The sequence below is a fragment of the Budorcas taxicolor genome, chromosome 21, assembly GCF_023091745.1.
Source record: "Budorcas taxicolor isolate Tak-1 chromosome 21, Takin1.1, whole genome shotgun sequence".
Taxonomy (NCBI): domain Eukaryota; kingdom Metazoa; phylum Chordata; class Mammalia; order Artiodactyla; family Bovidae; genus Budorcas; species Budorcas taxicolor.
Genome location: NC_068930.1, coordinates 37,629,789 through 37,646,052, shown reverse-complemented (window position 1 = coordinate 37,646,052; position 16,264 = coordinate 37,629,789). Strand labels below are relative to the sequence as shown.

At 55.9% G+C, this 16,264-nt stretch overlaps 1 protein-coding gene across 1 annotated transcript; it reads left to right on the top strand.

Moving 5' to 3' along the window:
* The first annotated feature begins 4,028 nt into the window (after positions 1-4,028).
* Positions 4,029-15,605, top strand: LMAN1L (lectin, mannose binding 1 like). Its single transcript, XM_052659525.1, has 14 exons — positions 4,029-4,206; positions 6,743-6,897; positions 7,012-7,119; positions 7,211-7,269; positions 8,706-8,805; positions 9,177-9,297; positions 10,076-10,131; positions 10,754-10,886; positions 11,164-11,315; positions 12,214-12,288; positions 12,569-12,636; positions 13,506-13,629; positions 14,285-14,416; positions 15,480-15,605. The coding sequence occupies exons 1-14, from the start codon at positions 4,029-4,031 to the stop codon at positions 15,603-15,605; spliced, it is 1,587 nt and encodes a 528-aa protein (XP_052515485.1).
* Positions 15,606-16,264: the final 659 nt, after the last annotated feature.

The following is a 16,264-nucleotide window of genomic DNA, read 5'->3' as shown; positions in this document are numbered from 1 at the left end:
CGTCTCCCCCAGTTCGTTTTCTCTGCACATGGCCAGGTGCATTTTTTTTTAAATCAGACCACTCATTCAACAACACCCACTTGGATCCCTGCTGTGTGGTGGGACTAGGGTTCAGCAGTGAGCAAAACAGACCCTGTGGAGTTGACAGTTGGGAAGACAATCACATAGGCAAACTGATAAGTGCTATGGAAGAAACGTGTAGCCTGGGAATCAGACCTTATGTGTAGATCTGGGAGGGCTTCCCAGAAGAGGCAGCATGCAAGCTAAAATCGGAAGGATGAATGAGGGTAAGGGGGTGGGTAGCAGCATTCCAAGAAGGAGGGGCCAGCAGGTTCTCTGCTTCTCAGAGGACACAGGAGAGGGAACCAGTCTGCTGTTGGGGTTAGCTGCAAGGAGGTCACTGGTGACTTTAGCAAGACTGAAGTTTGGTGGGGGTGGAGTCCACGATCACAATGGCTAGAGGAGGTGCAAGGACGGCAGGAAGGTAGTCTGTGGAGGAATCCAGCTGTAATGAAGAAAGGATTTTTAAGGCAGTAGAGGCTTAAGCAAATCTAACTGCCAAAGGGAAGGACTTATACCTCGGGATCGTGTCCACAAGCTGAGAGAGAGGTGGACAGTAGAGAGGGGAGGGCATGGTAGCGATTCCAAGTGGGAGCTTGCCAGGGGCAGGGTTGGCAGCTGGCATCCTGAGCGTGAGGGGCAGGGGGTCTGTGATGGGAGAGGGACCCGTCCTAGTGAGTTGCCGAGGAGAGGGTACCATGCAGTGGCACGCTGGTAGACAACTGACACTCAGGTCTAGGGCAGGGGTCACGGGTGGGGGCTCCTATCTAGAGTGTGCTGGTATCCACTCTGTGCCCAATACAGGGTGGACTTCATGCTCCCAACCTGACTTCGCTGAAAGTGGGGATCTGGGTGCCTTTTGATGATCAGCTCTCACTGACTGGTCCAGAAGCCAGCTCAGGTTCAGAAACCTCCAAAGATGCCCGTGGCCATGGGGTCACAAGAGGGGCCAAGCAGGTGACGTAATGAATTGTGCCAAGTGTGACAAGAGTGAAGGGGCAAGGTCCAGCTGATGGGGCCCTGTGGGAATGCAGGTACAGGGGACAGATATCCTGCCCCGGTCCTTCCTGACTTCTCCACCCCCTTCACAGCTTAATTCCCCCCTTTCTTCTCTCATCCTTCGCTTGTGCTCTCCTGGCCACTGGCACATCGTAGATGAGTGAGAGGATTTCTCACCCAAGGAGCTCATGGACCTGGGGGAACCTGCTCAGAACTCAGTTCAGTACCCAGAAATCTGGTGGGTGTCACCACTGCCACCCAGGCCAGGGAGGCAAAGGACAGAGGGAGCTTCTCAGACAGTGGAGGACCATCGGGGACAGAAAGGGAGGGTGATCCTGCCAAAGGAAGGGCACTACCTGGACAAAGGCAGTGAGGTGAGAGGCTCAAGTGTGCCCGGGGCTAAGGGGCCAAGGGATGCAGTTTGGGAGCAAGTGAGGCTAAAGAGAAAGCAGGGCCTAGACCCCACCTGGCTTTGCAGGCGTGAGAAGTTTATGCAAAGATGAACAAGAACAACAGAAGGATTGGGGGCAGAGTTTAGCCAGGTCTGCATTTTAGAGAGATGATTCTGGCTGGAGTCTGGCTAGAGTGAATGGGACAGGGGAGATGGTGGGAAGGCTGACAGGCCAGGCGAGAGGTGACTGATGGAGGCCTGGGCTGGGGGACCTGGTAGGAGGTGGAGAGGAAGATGAACACAGTTGGTGTTTTACTGAGCTGAGTTCTGCCCCTCTTTGTTCCAATGGATGCATTATCTCATCTAACCCTCCAAACAACCCTTGGAGAGAGACACTATTATTATCTCCAGTTTACAGATAAGGTACATGAGGCTTGGAGAGAGTAAAGCATCAGGTAACACTTTGAGGGCAGCAGGAGCAATTGAAGAGCTTACTGACGGCTGAGGAGAGGAAGGGGCCGTGGAAGGGCTCTGGGGACACTCCAGTCTCCGGCTTGGTAAGGTGGGTGGTGCCACCCATGACACCCCATCCCTGGAGGAGGATGTGCTGGGGGTTGCAGAAGAGTTTGGTTTGGATTTGTGGCCTGGGAGCCTTTGTGACATCCAAGCAGAAAGGTCCCCTCCAGAGTTAAATGTTTATTTGGGCCTGTGACTCCAGGAGAAGCTGGGCTGAAAGCGGAGATTTGGGGATTGTGGGCCCAGAGAAGGTGCTTGAAGCCGTGGGTGTGGATGAGCTTGGCCAGGTAGCACATGGAGCCTTTGGAGAGATGGGAGGGACCAGGGAGGGACAAGAGTGATCAAGAAGCAATTCCTGGGGTGGCTGGGGGCAGCAGAGAGGCAGGTGAGCTCTGGGGAGGGCGTTCTCAGAGCAGGGGGAAGGGAGGGGTGTCCACAGCGTTTCATGTTGCAGAGACTGTGTTGAGAAGTGTCCACTGGGTACAGAGAGCGGGCATCGTCAGGCCTTGCTGGAACAGTTTTCATGAGGTGCGGGGGTGGGGAGGGCAGGAGCTGGGAGGACTTAGGGGGCGGCAAGGAAGCAGGGCTGGAGGGGACCCCCCATTTCCACAGCTTGGCTGCAAAAAGGAAGGGGGAGAAGCAAGTGGAGGTGGTTGAGGGCTCAGTGTAGAGAAATGAAGTTCTTCTTTTAGCGTGTCCTAAAATTTTCCGTTTGCAGCCGTGGTTTTAATTAACTTGTAGAGCTTCAGTATCTTAATTCTACTGGGGGTTTACAAAGTACAGTAAAACTTAAGCTGTCCAGAATTCTTGGAGGCACTCTGGAAAACCAAAATTTATTTGGATGAAAATATTTGAGATACAGGATTTTTCAGCTTTTTTTTTTTTAAATTCATTTGGCTGCTCCAGGTCATGGCTGCACCGTGTGGACTCTTTCGTTGCAAAAGATGCAGGCTTCTCTAGTTGTGGCACGTGGCTTAGCTGCTCTGCAGCATGCGGGATCTTAGTTCTCCAGCCAGAGATCGAACCCACGTCCCCTGCATTGCTAGGCGGATTCTTAACCACTGGACCACCAAGGGGAGTCCCAGGATTTCTTATTTTTTCAAAACTTCTTTCATTATGGAAATTATCAAACATATAAAAGTAGAGATTAGAATACAAGGACCCCTCACGTCCCTACTACCCAACTTTAACAGTTATCAACTCAAGGCCAATTCTCTGCCATGCACACCCTGTTCCCCTCTTCCCACCCAAGTTCTAGGAGACTTGGAAGCAAATCCTAATGTTATATCAATTCATCCACAAAGCTTTAGTATAGTTCTCCAGAAGACGTAAGACTTAGAAATTCTACCACAATGCCATTATTATTCCTAAAAATTCTAACAAGAATCCCTTAATCAAATATCCAGTGTTCAAATTTCCCCATCTCATTTTTCCCCTCACAAGGTCCATGCGATGCATTTATTTGCTCTGTCTCTTGAGACTCCCTTTCTATTTTCACATAATTTCTTTTTTTTATCCTCACATAATTTCTTTGTTGAGGAAACCACGTTGCTTGGAGGCATGAGTGTTTGGGAGTATGGGAGAGAGCTGAGAATCAAGGCAGCGAGAGCAGGACAGGGGAGGATGGGGGTGGTGGTGATGGCCAGACAGCAGGGACAGCCATCCGTGGGAAGGAGCCAGGATGCCGGGGCCCATCCCAGGCAGGGAGGAAAGTCAGAGCTGCTGATGGTGGCTCGTCCCAGTGATCCCGATGAGGCCCTGCAGCCGCGGGGACAGAAGGAAGGAGGAAGGATGGCCTGAGCCGAGGAGCCGGGCAGAGCTCAGGTTGGCAGGAGGTCAGGCTGCCTCATCAGGCTGGAGGTAAAGGGTGGGGCGGGGCCTGAGATCAGGCCTGAAAGGAACAGGATGTCTGTGCTGGGGAGGGAGGGAGAGGACAGTGCCAAAAACCCAGGTAGGTTCTGGGCCATCCTGGCTCCTCCCCACCTGGCCCCGTCCCAGGAGCCCCTCCCTATCCTCCCAGCTGCAAATCCACCCTGGGGCCCAGCTACTAGTTCCCTTCGCAATGAGGGTGGTCCGTGGCCTGGATCCCTTGCTCTGCCTTCTGCTCCTCGTACTCCTGGACCCCCACAGCACCGAGGGGGGCCATCTGCCTCAGCGAAGATTTGAGTACAAGCTCAGCTTCAAAGGACCGAGGCTGGCATTGCCTGGGGTTGGAATACCCTTCTGGAGCCATCACGGAGGTAAAATGTCGGGTGAGGACCAGCCTTGCCCAGTGTTCTTCAGAGCACAGGAGGGGCTGACCAGCTCCGGGTGGCCGTGACTGGGTGGGGAGTGGGCCTGCCAGTACAGCCACTGCCAAGACGGGGCCAAGGCCTGGAGCAGACATGCCAGGGGCCCCAGGACCCCCCAGCCGACCTGTCTCCTGCCCCACCACCACAGCCCCACCCCTACCCGTCCACCTCAGCTTCTCCTCTCTGCCTCTCCCCTTCTCTGCCCTGGGACTTCTCTCTCCTTCTCTTCTTGCCTCTCCTTGGAGATCCCTTCACCACCCTGCCTCATGAACCTGTGCACACACACACACCTGCTAATAGGCTCAGACTCACAGACGCAAGGCAGCTTGGATCAGCACAAGCCGATCCTCTGGCGCTACACCGTCAGGCCGTGGCTGTCCAGGAGACCTGGGGCAGCCTGGAGGGAGGCAGCCTCGTGGCTAGCTGTTTCACCAGAGAGGGCCCCAGCCCTGCCCTGTGCGTGTGTGTTGGGCAGAAGCAAGCAGAAGAGCATCTTAGCCCGTACGTTGTATTCAGGGCCTTCCAAACCCAGACCTACAAACAATCTGTCTTCTACTCGGTCTTGTTCTAAAAAGATTTTCGAGGACTTATATGGACCTATGCAACTGAGAGGAATTTAGATTTGGAGTAAGCCAGAAGAATGAGACACAGTGTTAGGACTGAGGCATGAAATGAGTCCGAGAACATGGCTTACTCCCAAAATATATGCTGTGAAGCCTTCCCACTCTTCAGAGTTGAGCCATGAACTGGGTTTAGAGCCTCCTAGCAGCCAAACCAAAGAGAGAAAGCAGATCCATTGTGTATTTCTGTGTCTATGAGATGTAATGTCTGAAAAACAGCATCATTCCTAAGACCACAGCAAATATCCCTTTAAGAAGACAGGCCCTCTTAGCAGGGTTTTAGGCCCAGTTCTCCCTCACAAAGACCCAGGAGGTAAACAAAGGAGGAGGCTGCTCCCCATAGCACGGAGCAGGCCCTGCCTCAGGTACAGGATGGTAGGACCACACTCGTTGTTCTGGGCCATGCCAAGTCTAGGGTGTTCCAGGACATATGGGGGAGCAGAAGCACATTCTTCAAGGTCACTCAGAGATATGCTCCCTGTCCATTCACTGGTTCATCCTTTTATCTGGCTCACCCCCATGTCCTCTGTGCCCCGCCCAGAGACACAGGGCTGAGTCAGTTTCGAGGAGCCTGCAGTCTGCAGTGAGGTCCCCTGAACAATCCACCAGAGGCTCAGCGCAGAAGTGTGGCAGACATGGGCAACCTCTGCCTCCTGCATGCCACTGCAGAGGCGGTGGTAGCTCCCAAGGGCTCCAGTCCTCCTGGCCTTGCAGCCTCTGAGCCTCCCTGCCCCCAGCTCTGGCCTCTGCTGAGCAAACAGGCTGGATTAGGAGTCTCCAGGACATGCTGGCAGGGTCTGGGCCCTGGGCCAGGTTCCAGGCTGGCAGGCCACAGGGGAGTGGAGGCAGCTGGGGCAGGGCCTCTGGCCTCCCTTCTCTGTTTCCTGCCAAGCCTGCCTCAGTTTCTTGCCCCTTCCTTCCCTCTCCCCCATCCCACCCACATCAGTGGTAATTCTCACATCCACTCCATCCCCACGGCCAGTCCCCTCCTCTGCTTTCATGCTTTCCCCACCTTGAGATGCCCCCTAGGTGCCCCCACCAGGAAGGCTCACCTCTGTCTGGACATACCCATGTGTCCACAGCCTGGAGCCCTGGCCCTCCGCCTGGTTATTCTCTCAGGGTGCTCCCCTGCGTTCGTGGTCTCCGGCTGTCCTTTCCCTCATAGGCCTCTCTTTCCTCCTCTGAGAAACACAATGCTCCCATGCTCACTTGCTCAGTCATGTCTGACTCTTTGCAACCCTGTGGACTGTAGCCGCCAGGGTCTTCTCTCCATGGGATTCTCCAGGCAGGAATACTGCAGTGGGTTGCCATTCCCTTTGGACACAAATCTCTCTCATGGTGGAAATGGCTTGTACTTTGGAATCAGAGGGAGCTGGGTTCCCATTCATTTAGTTCCTTAATTTTTCTGAGCCTCAGCTTCCTCATCTATAAAATGGGGCCTTGGGACTTCCCTGGTGGTCCCGTGGTTAAGACTCTAAGCTTCCACTGCTGGGGCATGGGTTCGATCCTTGGTTGGGGAACTAAGATCCCCCATGCCATATGGCCAAAAATAGTATAATAAATAATCAAAAGATAAAATGGGGCCCTATAAAAGCAAGCTGCACAGACTTGCAATGAGGCTTATGTGAGAATGCAGGTAAAGCGCTCCATGTGTGTCTGGAGACTTTGTTGACCCTCCCTCCGTCTGGCAAAGACCCAGTCCCCACTTCTCTGGTGGATTCCACTGTCTGACCAGCCGGCTTATTACCTATTGGCTGTGATGTTCCCTCCTTCCTCCTTCTGGAGTCCAGCCTAGACCAGTGAGAGAGAGCGATGGGGGAGCAGGGGCTGGTGGGGCCCAGGCCCTGAGCTGCCCTGGCCCGCAGATGCCATCCCGGGCCTGGAGGAGATACGGCTGGCCCCATCCATGCGGAACCGGAGTGGCGCTGTCTGGAGTACAACCCCCGTCCTCTTCCCTGCCTGGGAGGTGGAGATACAGATGAGGGTGACCGGGCCGGGGCGCCGGGGAGCCCAGGGCATGGTGAGTGGTCCCCACGAAGGTCTGGCAGAGGGGGTGGGTCAGAGAAGCTGGTGGTGAGCCCGGGGTTCCAGCGTCCTGCAGGGACCCCTGAGCTGAGCAGCTGTGGACCCACAGGCCATGTGGTACACCCAGGGCAGGGGCCAGGTAGGCCCTGTCCTGGGGGCGCCGGACCTGGGGGACGGCATTGGGATCTTCTTCGACTCCTCAGCCCAAGATGCCCAGGTGAGTGGTGGTCTCCTGCCCGTTGTCCCGCCCACACCCTCACCCTCTGCCCTGTGCCCGGGTCTCAGACTGCTTGTCACCTCCCACACAGAACAGCCCTGCCATCCACGTGCTGGCCACAGACAGACATATCCTCTACGAGCCGCTTGGGTAAGAGTCCACCTGGGTTGGCCCCTGCCTCATTCCTGGGCTGCGAGGAGCTTGGTGGGTACCCGTGCAGCCCACACACAGAGAGCCCTCCTCCTAGGCAGTGTGTCCTTGGTGCCCTCTCATCTGAGCTGATGACACTGCCCAGGGCCCCCCCTTCTCACTAGGTCCCAGCCAAACCTCCTCCAGGGCCTGGGACCAGGGTTGGCTTGCTCTTCTTGGGAATTACTCCACGGAGTCCTCAATTCACTGAACCCAACAGCCCCAGGGCAGCGGGTGTAGTGAAATGACGCAGGGTGAGGCCTGTGGTCAGTGTTTTCACTCCCATCATCTCCTCTTGACACTCTTGAGAAGTGGGGATTATTAGGCCCCAATTACAGGTGAAGATGTTGAGCCCAGAGAGAAGTGATTTGCCCCAGGTCACACAGCTGTGCCCGGAGCTGAGATTTGAGGCCAGACTTGCCGGTGGAGGGTCCACGCCCTTTCCTGCACCAGCTGCCTGCCTGCCTGCCAGCACTGTCCCTTTCTCTCCAATGACATGGCTCCCCATCCCTCCGCAGCCAGGATGCCTCCTCAGTAGCTGGGCCAGGTCATCAGTGTCTGTTAGCACATCTCTCTTAGCTCATAACAATTAGAATAATTGCTAACATTTATAACCTGAGCTTACTGTACTCCAGGCACTACGCCAAGCACTTCAGGCTCATGGCTTGGTTAACCCTCATAACAATGTTATGAGATAGTTTCAATTATTATCCTCATTTTAAAGATGGAGGATCTCGGGTTTGGAAAGGTGAGGCAACTTGCCCAAGGTCACGGGCTCAGAGAGCAAACACACGCCGCCGGGGCCCCTTCCCCTGCTCGGTGCTGCCCCCTCTCGGCCGAAGGCGGTGGTGACGGGCTCGCTGCCGTCAGAGCTTCTGTGTTTTCCACGAGCCCAGACACACTCAGAATGTCTCAGCACTCCTAACTCTCTGGACCAGCTGCTTCACCCCCGCGGGGAGGCGGGCTGGTCATAGTGTCCTTGGCTGCTACGGTGGGTCTCGTGCTGTCTGTCCTGCTATGTGTCAAGAGTGGCAGAAAGAAGAAAGAGACGCGTACCCAGAGGGAAGCCTGTGGGAGAGCGTGGAGGCGGTGGTGGGCCTGTGGGATTGTGGGTAGAAATCCCACTGTTGGTCCAGGCTGAGCCCTAGGGAAGCGTCCCAGGGCGGGCCTCGGCCTCTTCTGTGGATTCCAAGTCCCAGCATTCTGCCAGGCAAGGCTCACTTTCCCGCTCCTCTCTCTTCTGGTGCGAGAGCAGAATACAGCAACGGATGCTGGAGCTAGACCATACCAGCAGGGGCGGGTGGCACTGCAGGCCTGGGCAGCACGGCCTCTGGGACCACCCCTACTGGTTAGGCCTTGGGTCCTGTGTGGCCCGGCTGGATTCCAAGTGCCCACAGGGATGGAGGCAGCCTGCTGCTGGGCTCCTGCCACCAGGACTTCCGGAACCGGCCGTACCCCTTCAGAGCACGGATCACCTACTGGGGGCAGAGGCTGCATGTGAGTCGTCCCTCCTGCCTTTGTGGGTCTACTGGGGCAGGAAGTGCAGGTTACAGGGCTCAGAGCTCTGTGGATTCCCACGATCCCACAGACACACTTGTGACAGCACACGCGGTCCCTGGCACACACAGGCAACACCGATACGGATCCCTGCTCTCTACACAGACTCTTAACTTGCCTCCAGCACATGCCTGGGAGAGCTGGCACAAGCCCAGGTGTGCGAGCCCCTCCATGTCACTCTGATTCCAAGCTGCCCACCCGCCTTCCAGGTCAGGGAGCCAGTGAGTCAGGTGGGGACACTGCCCCTGCTGGGGCTGGGGGAGAGCAGTGGGCTCCCCCTGTGAGGGACTCATGCCCTTTCTGTCCCTCAGGTGTCCTTGAACAGCGGCCTCACTCCCAGCGACCCAGATGAGGTCTGTGTCGAAGTGGGGCCCTTGCTTTTGGCCCCTGGAGGTTTCTTTGGGGTCTCGGCGGCCACGAGTATCCTGGCAGGTGAGGGCCTTCTGGGCAGAGGAGTGGTGCCCACTGAACACCCCTTCTAAGAAGCACTAGGGTGGGGCCAGCCAGTTCCTCACTGTGGGACCCAGGAAAGCCACAAACCCTCTCTGGACCTCTGTTACCATCTGGGGAAGGTCGTGTCTGCCTTGCAGAGTTGATGAAAGTCTCAAATGAGGTAAAACACGAGTCACTTCCATGTCACTGTTGGCTCCACAAGGGTCCCTAGCTGGGATCTGTGGGGCAAGAGGAAGAGGGGCAGCCATGAGGGACATCTAGGAAATGGAGCAAAAGGATGTGATGTAACAGAGAGCCTGTGGAGGAACTCAGCTGGAGAGCAGGGTGCAATCAGAGGTGGCGTCCTGGAATGCCAGGACTTCGGTGTTTAGACTCTAGGCACTGGGGAGCCATGGCAGGTTTCTAAGGAGGAGAGTGACGTGGTCAGAATCATGAGGCAGCGGCGGCCCCTGTGTCATTCCTCTGCCAGGAGCAGCCAGGCTCCGGGCCTGAGGGTATTGCTCGGCCTGTGGCCGTGGCTCTAGTCAGGACCAGTTTTCCCATCCACTGGGGGCCCCCCTCTACCTCTCTGTTGGAGTCAACCCTCACAGCCCACCTGTCTGCTTAGCTGATTCTCACACCTTTCCTATGAAGAGAGGCAAGATGAGGGTCAGAGCTGCTCAGTCACCCAGATCTCTTGCCTGCCTGGCACATAATGGAGGCCGGGGGTGAGGGCTGAGGGAGTGAGTTCCCTTCCCTTCGCTACCCTGCTTTCTAGATGACCACGACGTCCTGTCCTTCCTGACCTTCAGTCTGTGGGAACCGGGTCCAGAGGTAATGCTGAACCTGGGCCTTCCCTGGGGGGAGCACTGGGGGAGAAGCAGCCCAGTTATCCCTCCCCTCCATGGATGCTCTGCTCATGTCCAGCTGTCAGACCGGTCATTCCAACCCTGCTCTCTACCTGCTTGCGGAGCTCTACTCAGGCCAAGCCTTGTGCTGGGAAGTGCTGGGGGCCAGAGGTGACCCAGAACCAGGCCCTGTCCTCAAGGAGCTGTGGGAGCACTGAGGGGTCCTAACCAGCCAGGGGAGCAGGAAGACAGCATGGCAAAGATGAGCCTGAAGGAACAGAGGGAGTGGCAGAGACAAAGGCCTGAGGGAGCTGCTGTGGTCTGGGCCACAGTGGCAGAGACGGGTGTAAAGATCGGCAGTGCAGCAGGGCTGGGAGGACTGGGCCTGGTGTCTGAGCTGAGGGAGAACTAGGTGTGTGTGTGAGAGTGTGTGTGTGGGTGAGTGTGAGTGTGTGTGAGTGCGGCGGAGGTACAGCAGGGCTGGGAGGACTGGGCCTATGCTAGGGTGACTGGTCAGGGAGGGGACAGGGCTTGAGGGAGGCCCTGTGGGAAGATTCCTCTGGCCCGCCTCTGGGTTTGGGGCCTAAGTTTGTGCCTTCTTTCTCCAGCCTCCCTCACAGCCCTTCCTGGAGATGGAGCAGCTCCGCCTGGCAAAGCAGCTGGAAGGGCTGCGGGCAACGCTGGGCCTGGGCACCAAGGAAGACATGACTCCAAAGCTGAACTATGGAGTCCAGGAAGATGGTAGGGACCCAGGGAATAGGCAGGTGGGCCAGGGACTCGATTGAGGGTCACAGTATCCTCTTCCCTTCAAACCAAGAGCCCTTTAACCAGCGGGAAGGGGGGCGCCTGAGGAGGCCGTACCTAAGCAGGCTCTGCCCCACCACCCAGACACATCTTTTCAGGGGAGAGTCTTGGAGGCAGAAGCCATGCGTTTCTGCCCCTCCAAGGCGGCTTCAAAAGACAGGCTCTGTTGCCTACCCCAGTGGCCTGCCTGTCTCCACTCTGCCCCGATCCCCAGGGGAACAAAGCTCCGGCCTGGAGGAGACACTGCACAGACACAGCCAGATCCTGCAGGCCCTCCAGGGCCTCTCCAAGCACTTGGCGCAGGCTGAGCGGCAATGGAAGCAGCAGCTGGGGTCCCCAGGCCAGATCAGGCCTGAGGGAGGCTGGGTGAGTGGCCCTTCGAGCACCCAAGGGTCTGCCTACAGGCCCGGCAAAGCCGAGCTCCATAGGCACCGGATCTGATGACACCAGTGAGCTCTCTCTGTCCAGAAAGAGGGGCAAGCACTCTACCCAGGAACTTGTCTCCCCCAAGGTCTGGACAGATAGGAGTGTGTGCACGCGTGCCTAGTCACTTCAGTCGTGTCTGACTCTTTGTGGCCCCAGGGACTGTATCCCACCAGGCTCCTCTGGCCATGGGGCAAGAATACTGGAATGGGTTGCCATGCCCTTCTCTAGACCTTCCTAACCCAGGGATCGAACTCGCATCTCTTTTGCATTGGCAGGTGTGTTTACCACTAGTGCCACCTGGGAAGCCCTGGAGGGAAAGGAGGGCAGGGGTGAAATGCTGCAGGTGGCAGTGTGGCGTGGATCTGCCAGGCGGGGGAGTGAGGTGGGGGTTGGGGGGCTTGGCACAAGCAAAGGCCCACAGAGCCCATGGCTGGGGCTGGGGAAAGGAGTTGCCAGGTATTTAGATGCGGATCTCTAGACAAGTGACAAAAATAGACTGGGTGCTTATTTGCATGTAGCTCCACACGTGATCTGATTCACAGACGCTTGCTTAATGCTCAGATGCACCAGAATCCTTGTTTCCCCTCCACTGCCATCCTGGCTTCTCCCCCAGGGAATCACGTCCCGTGGCAGACCCAGCCTGGGGCCTGAGAGCTGAGCTCAGTCAAGATGTTAGATGCCGGGCAGAAGAGGCCAGTGGCTCCTGTGAGCTGGGCTCTGGCAGCTCGAGGTTTGAATCGTATCCTCAGGACAGAGCAGCTGAACCTGGGCTGCTGGAATAGGGCAGAGGGAAGGGACCAGGTCCTCCAAGGCCATGTCTCCCTGGTCCTACCACCAGGCCCAGGACTTCCCCTGCCAGGCTCCACCCACCCCTGAGAGAGGTGGCTCCCTCTCCAGGCCACTGGGCAAGATGGCAGCTCAAGCTCTGGGAGTTGACTGGCTGGGACCTCGGTTGGGGGTGGGGATGAGGAGGGAGGGGGAAAGGGGACTTCTCAGGGAGAATGGTTTGGGAGGAGCGGAAAATCAGAAGCCCAGATGCAAAGGGTCACATAAACCTAGTGTATCCAAAATGAGGGCCCAGGTAATGGAGTGAGGCCTCTAGAAGGAAGAGGGCTGCAAATCCCTGGGGAAGGTGAACTCTAAGAAAAGGGGCTGTGCCCTGGGCCCTAGAGAAGAGGCTGCTACCCCTGCAGGACTCAGCCAAGGTCAGCGCCCTACTCCATGGACAGCGGACTCTGCTGCAAGACCTGCAAGAGATGAGGTAAGAGCACCAGGCGAGGAGGATCCTGAGGGAGAGGGAAGAGGAGTGCCCACCCACCAACTTGCTTCTCTGCCTGAAGAACCCCTCATAAGTCCTTTAATACTTTTCATCATCTCCTGAGCAGCAAGCACAAAGCCTGGAAAACAGGGAGGGGCTAGGGGCAGAGTTAGGTTTGTTGAACTGAGCTGAATTTAACTGAATCAAGTTTAAAGTTTTGAAACTCCTGGTTTAAATGCAACTCCCTGAGACATTCTCACCCCAGGGAGGGTTAGTAAAATTGAGCCTTCCTTCAGTGATAGCTTCTGGAAGGAGGGTACATTTTGAGGGGGTTCTTGGAGAGAACACAACCAAAAGCAGGCCCAGTTGGGGGATGGGCAGTCCCTGACTTCATTTTATCCACCTCCGGCTCCTCAGCATCCCACTCTAGGCCCAGGCCTCTGGAGTTACCCATGGAGCCCTAGGGGCAGGGGGTCACCTTGATGCCATCCATGGGAGGAGAGGGGCTTCAGGCTGCATACTGTGGCTGCACCCTAACCCTAGCCCTTCTCCCTACGTCTAGATTCCCTGGGGCTGGGGACATGAGGAAGAAGAGGATAATAAATCCCTGAGGGCCAGGGATGGAAGGCAGAGCCCAGGGACCCTGGGGTTGGGATGGACAGCTCAAGGGAGATGCTTCTCTGAACTAAAGTGTCTCAAGGAGAAGCTCTGGGTTGGGGGGACCACCAGTCCCCAAAAGGGGCCTTATGGGTGGTGCCTGGTTCCTCGCCCAGGTGCTGCCTTTGAGGATTATAGGAAATCCATTATTAGGTACTTTGGGTGCAATCAGAAGGGATAATGGGTTCTCTTCCTTGGTTTCCACTCTGTACCAGAGATGCAGCTGCTCACATGGCCTCAAGAGCCCAGGTCTTCTACCTGCCTGTGGGCACCAAGCACCATTTCTCAGAGCTGACCCAGATCCTGAGCCTCCTGCAGAAGGACCTGCGGGGCCCAGCGGTGAGAGGGACAGGAGCGAGGACCACGCGGCTCAGCCTCCTTCTAGCACTTCCACCACCCCAAGTCCCTCCTGCCTTTGCCCTTCCCCCGGGACTCCTGGCAGGCACACCTGTGTCCGTGTCTGTGTGTGCGTGCATACGGGCATGCAGGCACACGGACTGCATCTTCTCTCTGCCTTCTCTGCTCTCTGGAGATTCCCACAGACTGTCAGTACCAGCAGGGCCCTGGAGATCACTTGGTCCAACTCCCACAAGGACCAGAAGATAAATGGGAATGGGCTGTGGCCAAGATCACTCAAAGCTTGGTGGTGAAGTCCGCTCTCTCCTGTGCCCTCCTCCATCTTGCTCTTTTCCTCGCCCTCTCCATCACCTTGTCTTTTGCTCTGTATTTCTCTCTCTCACTTATCTCTAGAGCCTTCGGCCCCTTGAAGATCCCAGGTCCCAGGCCCTCCTGGCTGTTCCCACAAATAGGGACATAGGAGCTGGGGTGGGGAGGCAGCTTTCTACCCTACCCCCTCTCCGAGTTCCCTGGATGACAGCCAGGGTACCACAACACTGAGAGAGGGAAACAAAACCCCACAGTGGTCCAGATTCTAGGTCCCTTCCCTCCTTCTGAGTAAGAAGCTGATCTAAGATCTTAGAACATCTCTTTTCAGAGAGCAGCAGCCAAGGACCCTCGCTCACCTGGCAGGTCCCCAAGGGTTTCCTCGTGCCTGCAGCCTGGCATCTTCCTGTTCTTCCTCCTCATCCAGACTGTAGGCTTCTTCTGCTATGTACACTTCAGGTGGGTGTTCCCATGCGCAGGACTTCCCACACCTACCTGGCATCTCTTGGGTCTGGACCACAGAGATTCAGTTTGAGAGAGGGGATACTAAGGTTCCAGTGGGGAGATCCACATGGCCCACCAGCTGGCAAGGAGCAGTGCCCAAGTTAGGGCCCATTTTTTCCATAGAGATGCTGACTACCTGCTCAGCTGCTGGTCCCATCTGAGTCCTCTCTTCACAGAATTCACTCTCTAATGTGAGAAGCTGACAAGTAACTAACAGTCACATCCTTTGTGATCAGTGCCATGACAGCAGGAAGCTCAGGGGCTTAAAAAGTGCTGGAAAAAGCATAGAGCCAGCTTGGGGAGATCAGGGAATCACCTGGAAGGGATATTTGATATGGATCATCAAGGCAACTAGGAGTGTTTCAAGCCCAACAAGATAAGTAAAAGCACTGATGTAGAGGAAACATCATGAGAAAAGACATGGAAGTGTGAAATATATATATATATATATATATATATAAATTTTGGAGAAAAAGTGGCAAGTTCAGCACTGCTAGAGCTAAATGTTTATGAAACTGGGCAAAGAGAATTTGAAAGTTTGGGGGCATGTCACAGTTTCTGCTTGATGAATGTTTGTAAACGAGTAAGACACTTAGAGATGTAAGATGTGCTAAGGAGCTCAGAAATGGGGCAGTCCTTGTTGGTGGTATTTCAAGACAAAAGGAATCAGTACAGGCTGTGATGGTCCTGGAGGAGGAGTGGAGTATGCTGAGCTTCAAAAGCAGAGTGGGAGAGAAGATGGCCTGCAGCTGCGCAGAACAGCAAAGGTATGAGGGTGGAAATGATGACAGGCTTATGTTATACAGGAGTGTGATGGTGGAGCCACCTGGACAGAATTTGAATGCCAGGAAGAAAGTGTGGTACTGATGGAGCAGACCAAGGGTGTCATAGAAGTTCTCAGAGCAGGGGGTGCTGTGGTCCAGTGAGTGTAGGCCGGTGAATGCAGTAAATATAGAGCCTGGTCTCAAGGACCCAGAAGGGAGAAGCCCAAGTGACCTTCTTCTCTCCCTGGCAGCAAGCAGAAGCTGGACAAGGGCCTTCAGGACTATTTGTCCACATGCAGCCTTCCTCTGAGTTCTACACCACAAATCCCCAGGGTCCTGGGGGCTCTTCGGAGGCAGCCCTTCTCCCCCAGCATACAGGCGTGACCTACTTCGAAGCCCTGATGAAATGTCCACTTCTCATCACTAGGAAGTCAACATGTACCTGGGGGTGTCAACATGTACCTGGGGGTGGACGGTTTGGCTGGTGACTTCTGCCCCTGGGTACCTAGCCCCTACCCACACCTTAGCTTCTGGGGACATCCACCCTTATTAAAGGCAATTTCCCTCTCCCCATGCTTTGATATGCTCATTTACCCTCCAGCATCACCTTAATCTCTGAAGACTTCAACCTCTTCCAGATGGTCACTGGGAGTGGGCTCCAAGCAGGCACGGAGGCCCAGGGCTGGCTTGACTGCCAAAAAACCAAATACCCCATAGGCCTGAACTCGGGACTATGGTGGGAGATGGCATCACAGTTGTGCATAATTCTGTCCCCAAATTCACCCAAAACAAGGAAGGGTGCCTGCAAGTGCCCTTCCTGGTCTAGCCCAGCCAGCATCACCATGAACAACTCTCTCGCTGCTCCAGGGGTCAGCAGGGCAGGCGCGTGACCGAGAACTCTGAGAGGCAACCCATGGAGCCATAATTGGGATTCCCCACTCTCTGGTCTCCCTCCCTTTCTCAGCGTCAAGCTCTTTGGGCAGCTGCTAGGGCGGCGGGTTAGAAAGAAGGTTGGGGTAGAGCCCAGGGCTACTCGCACCTCC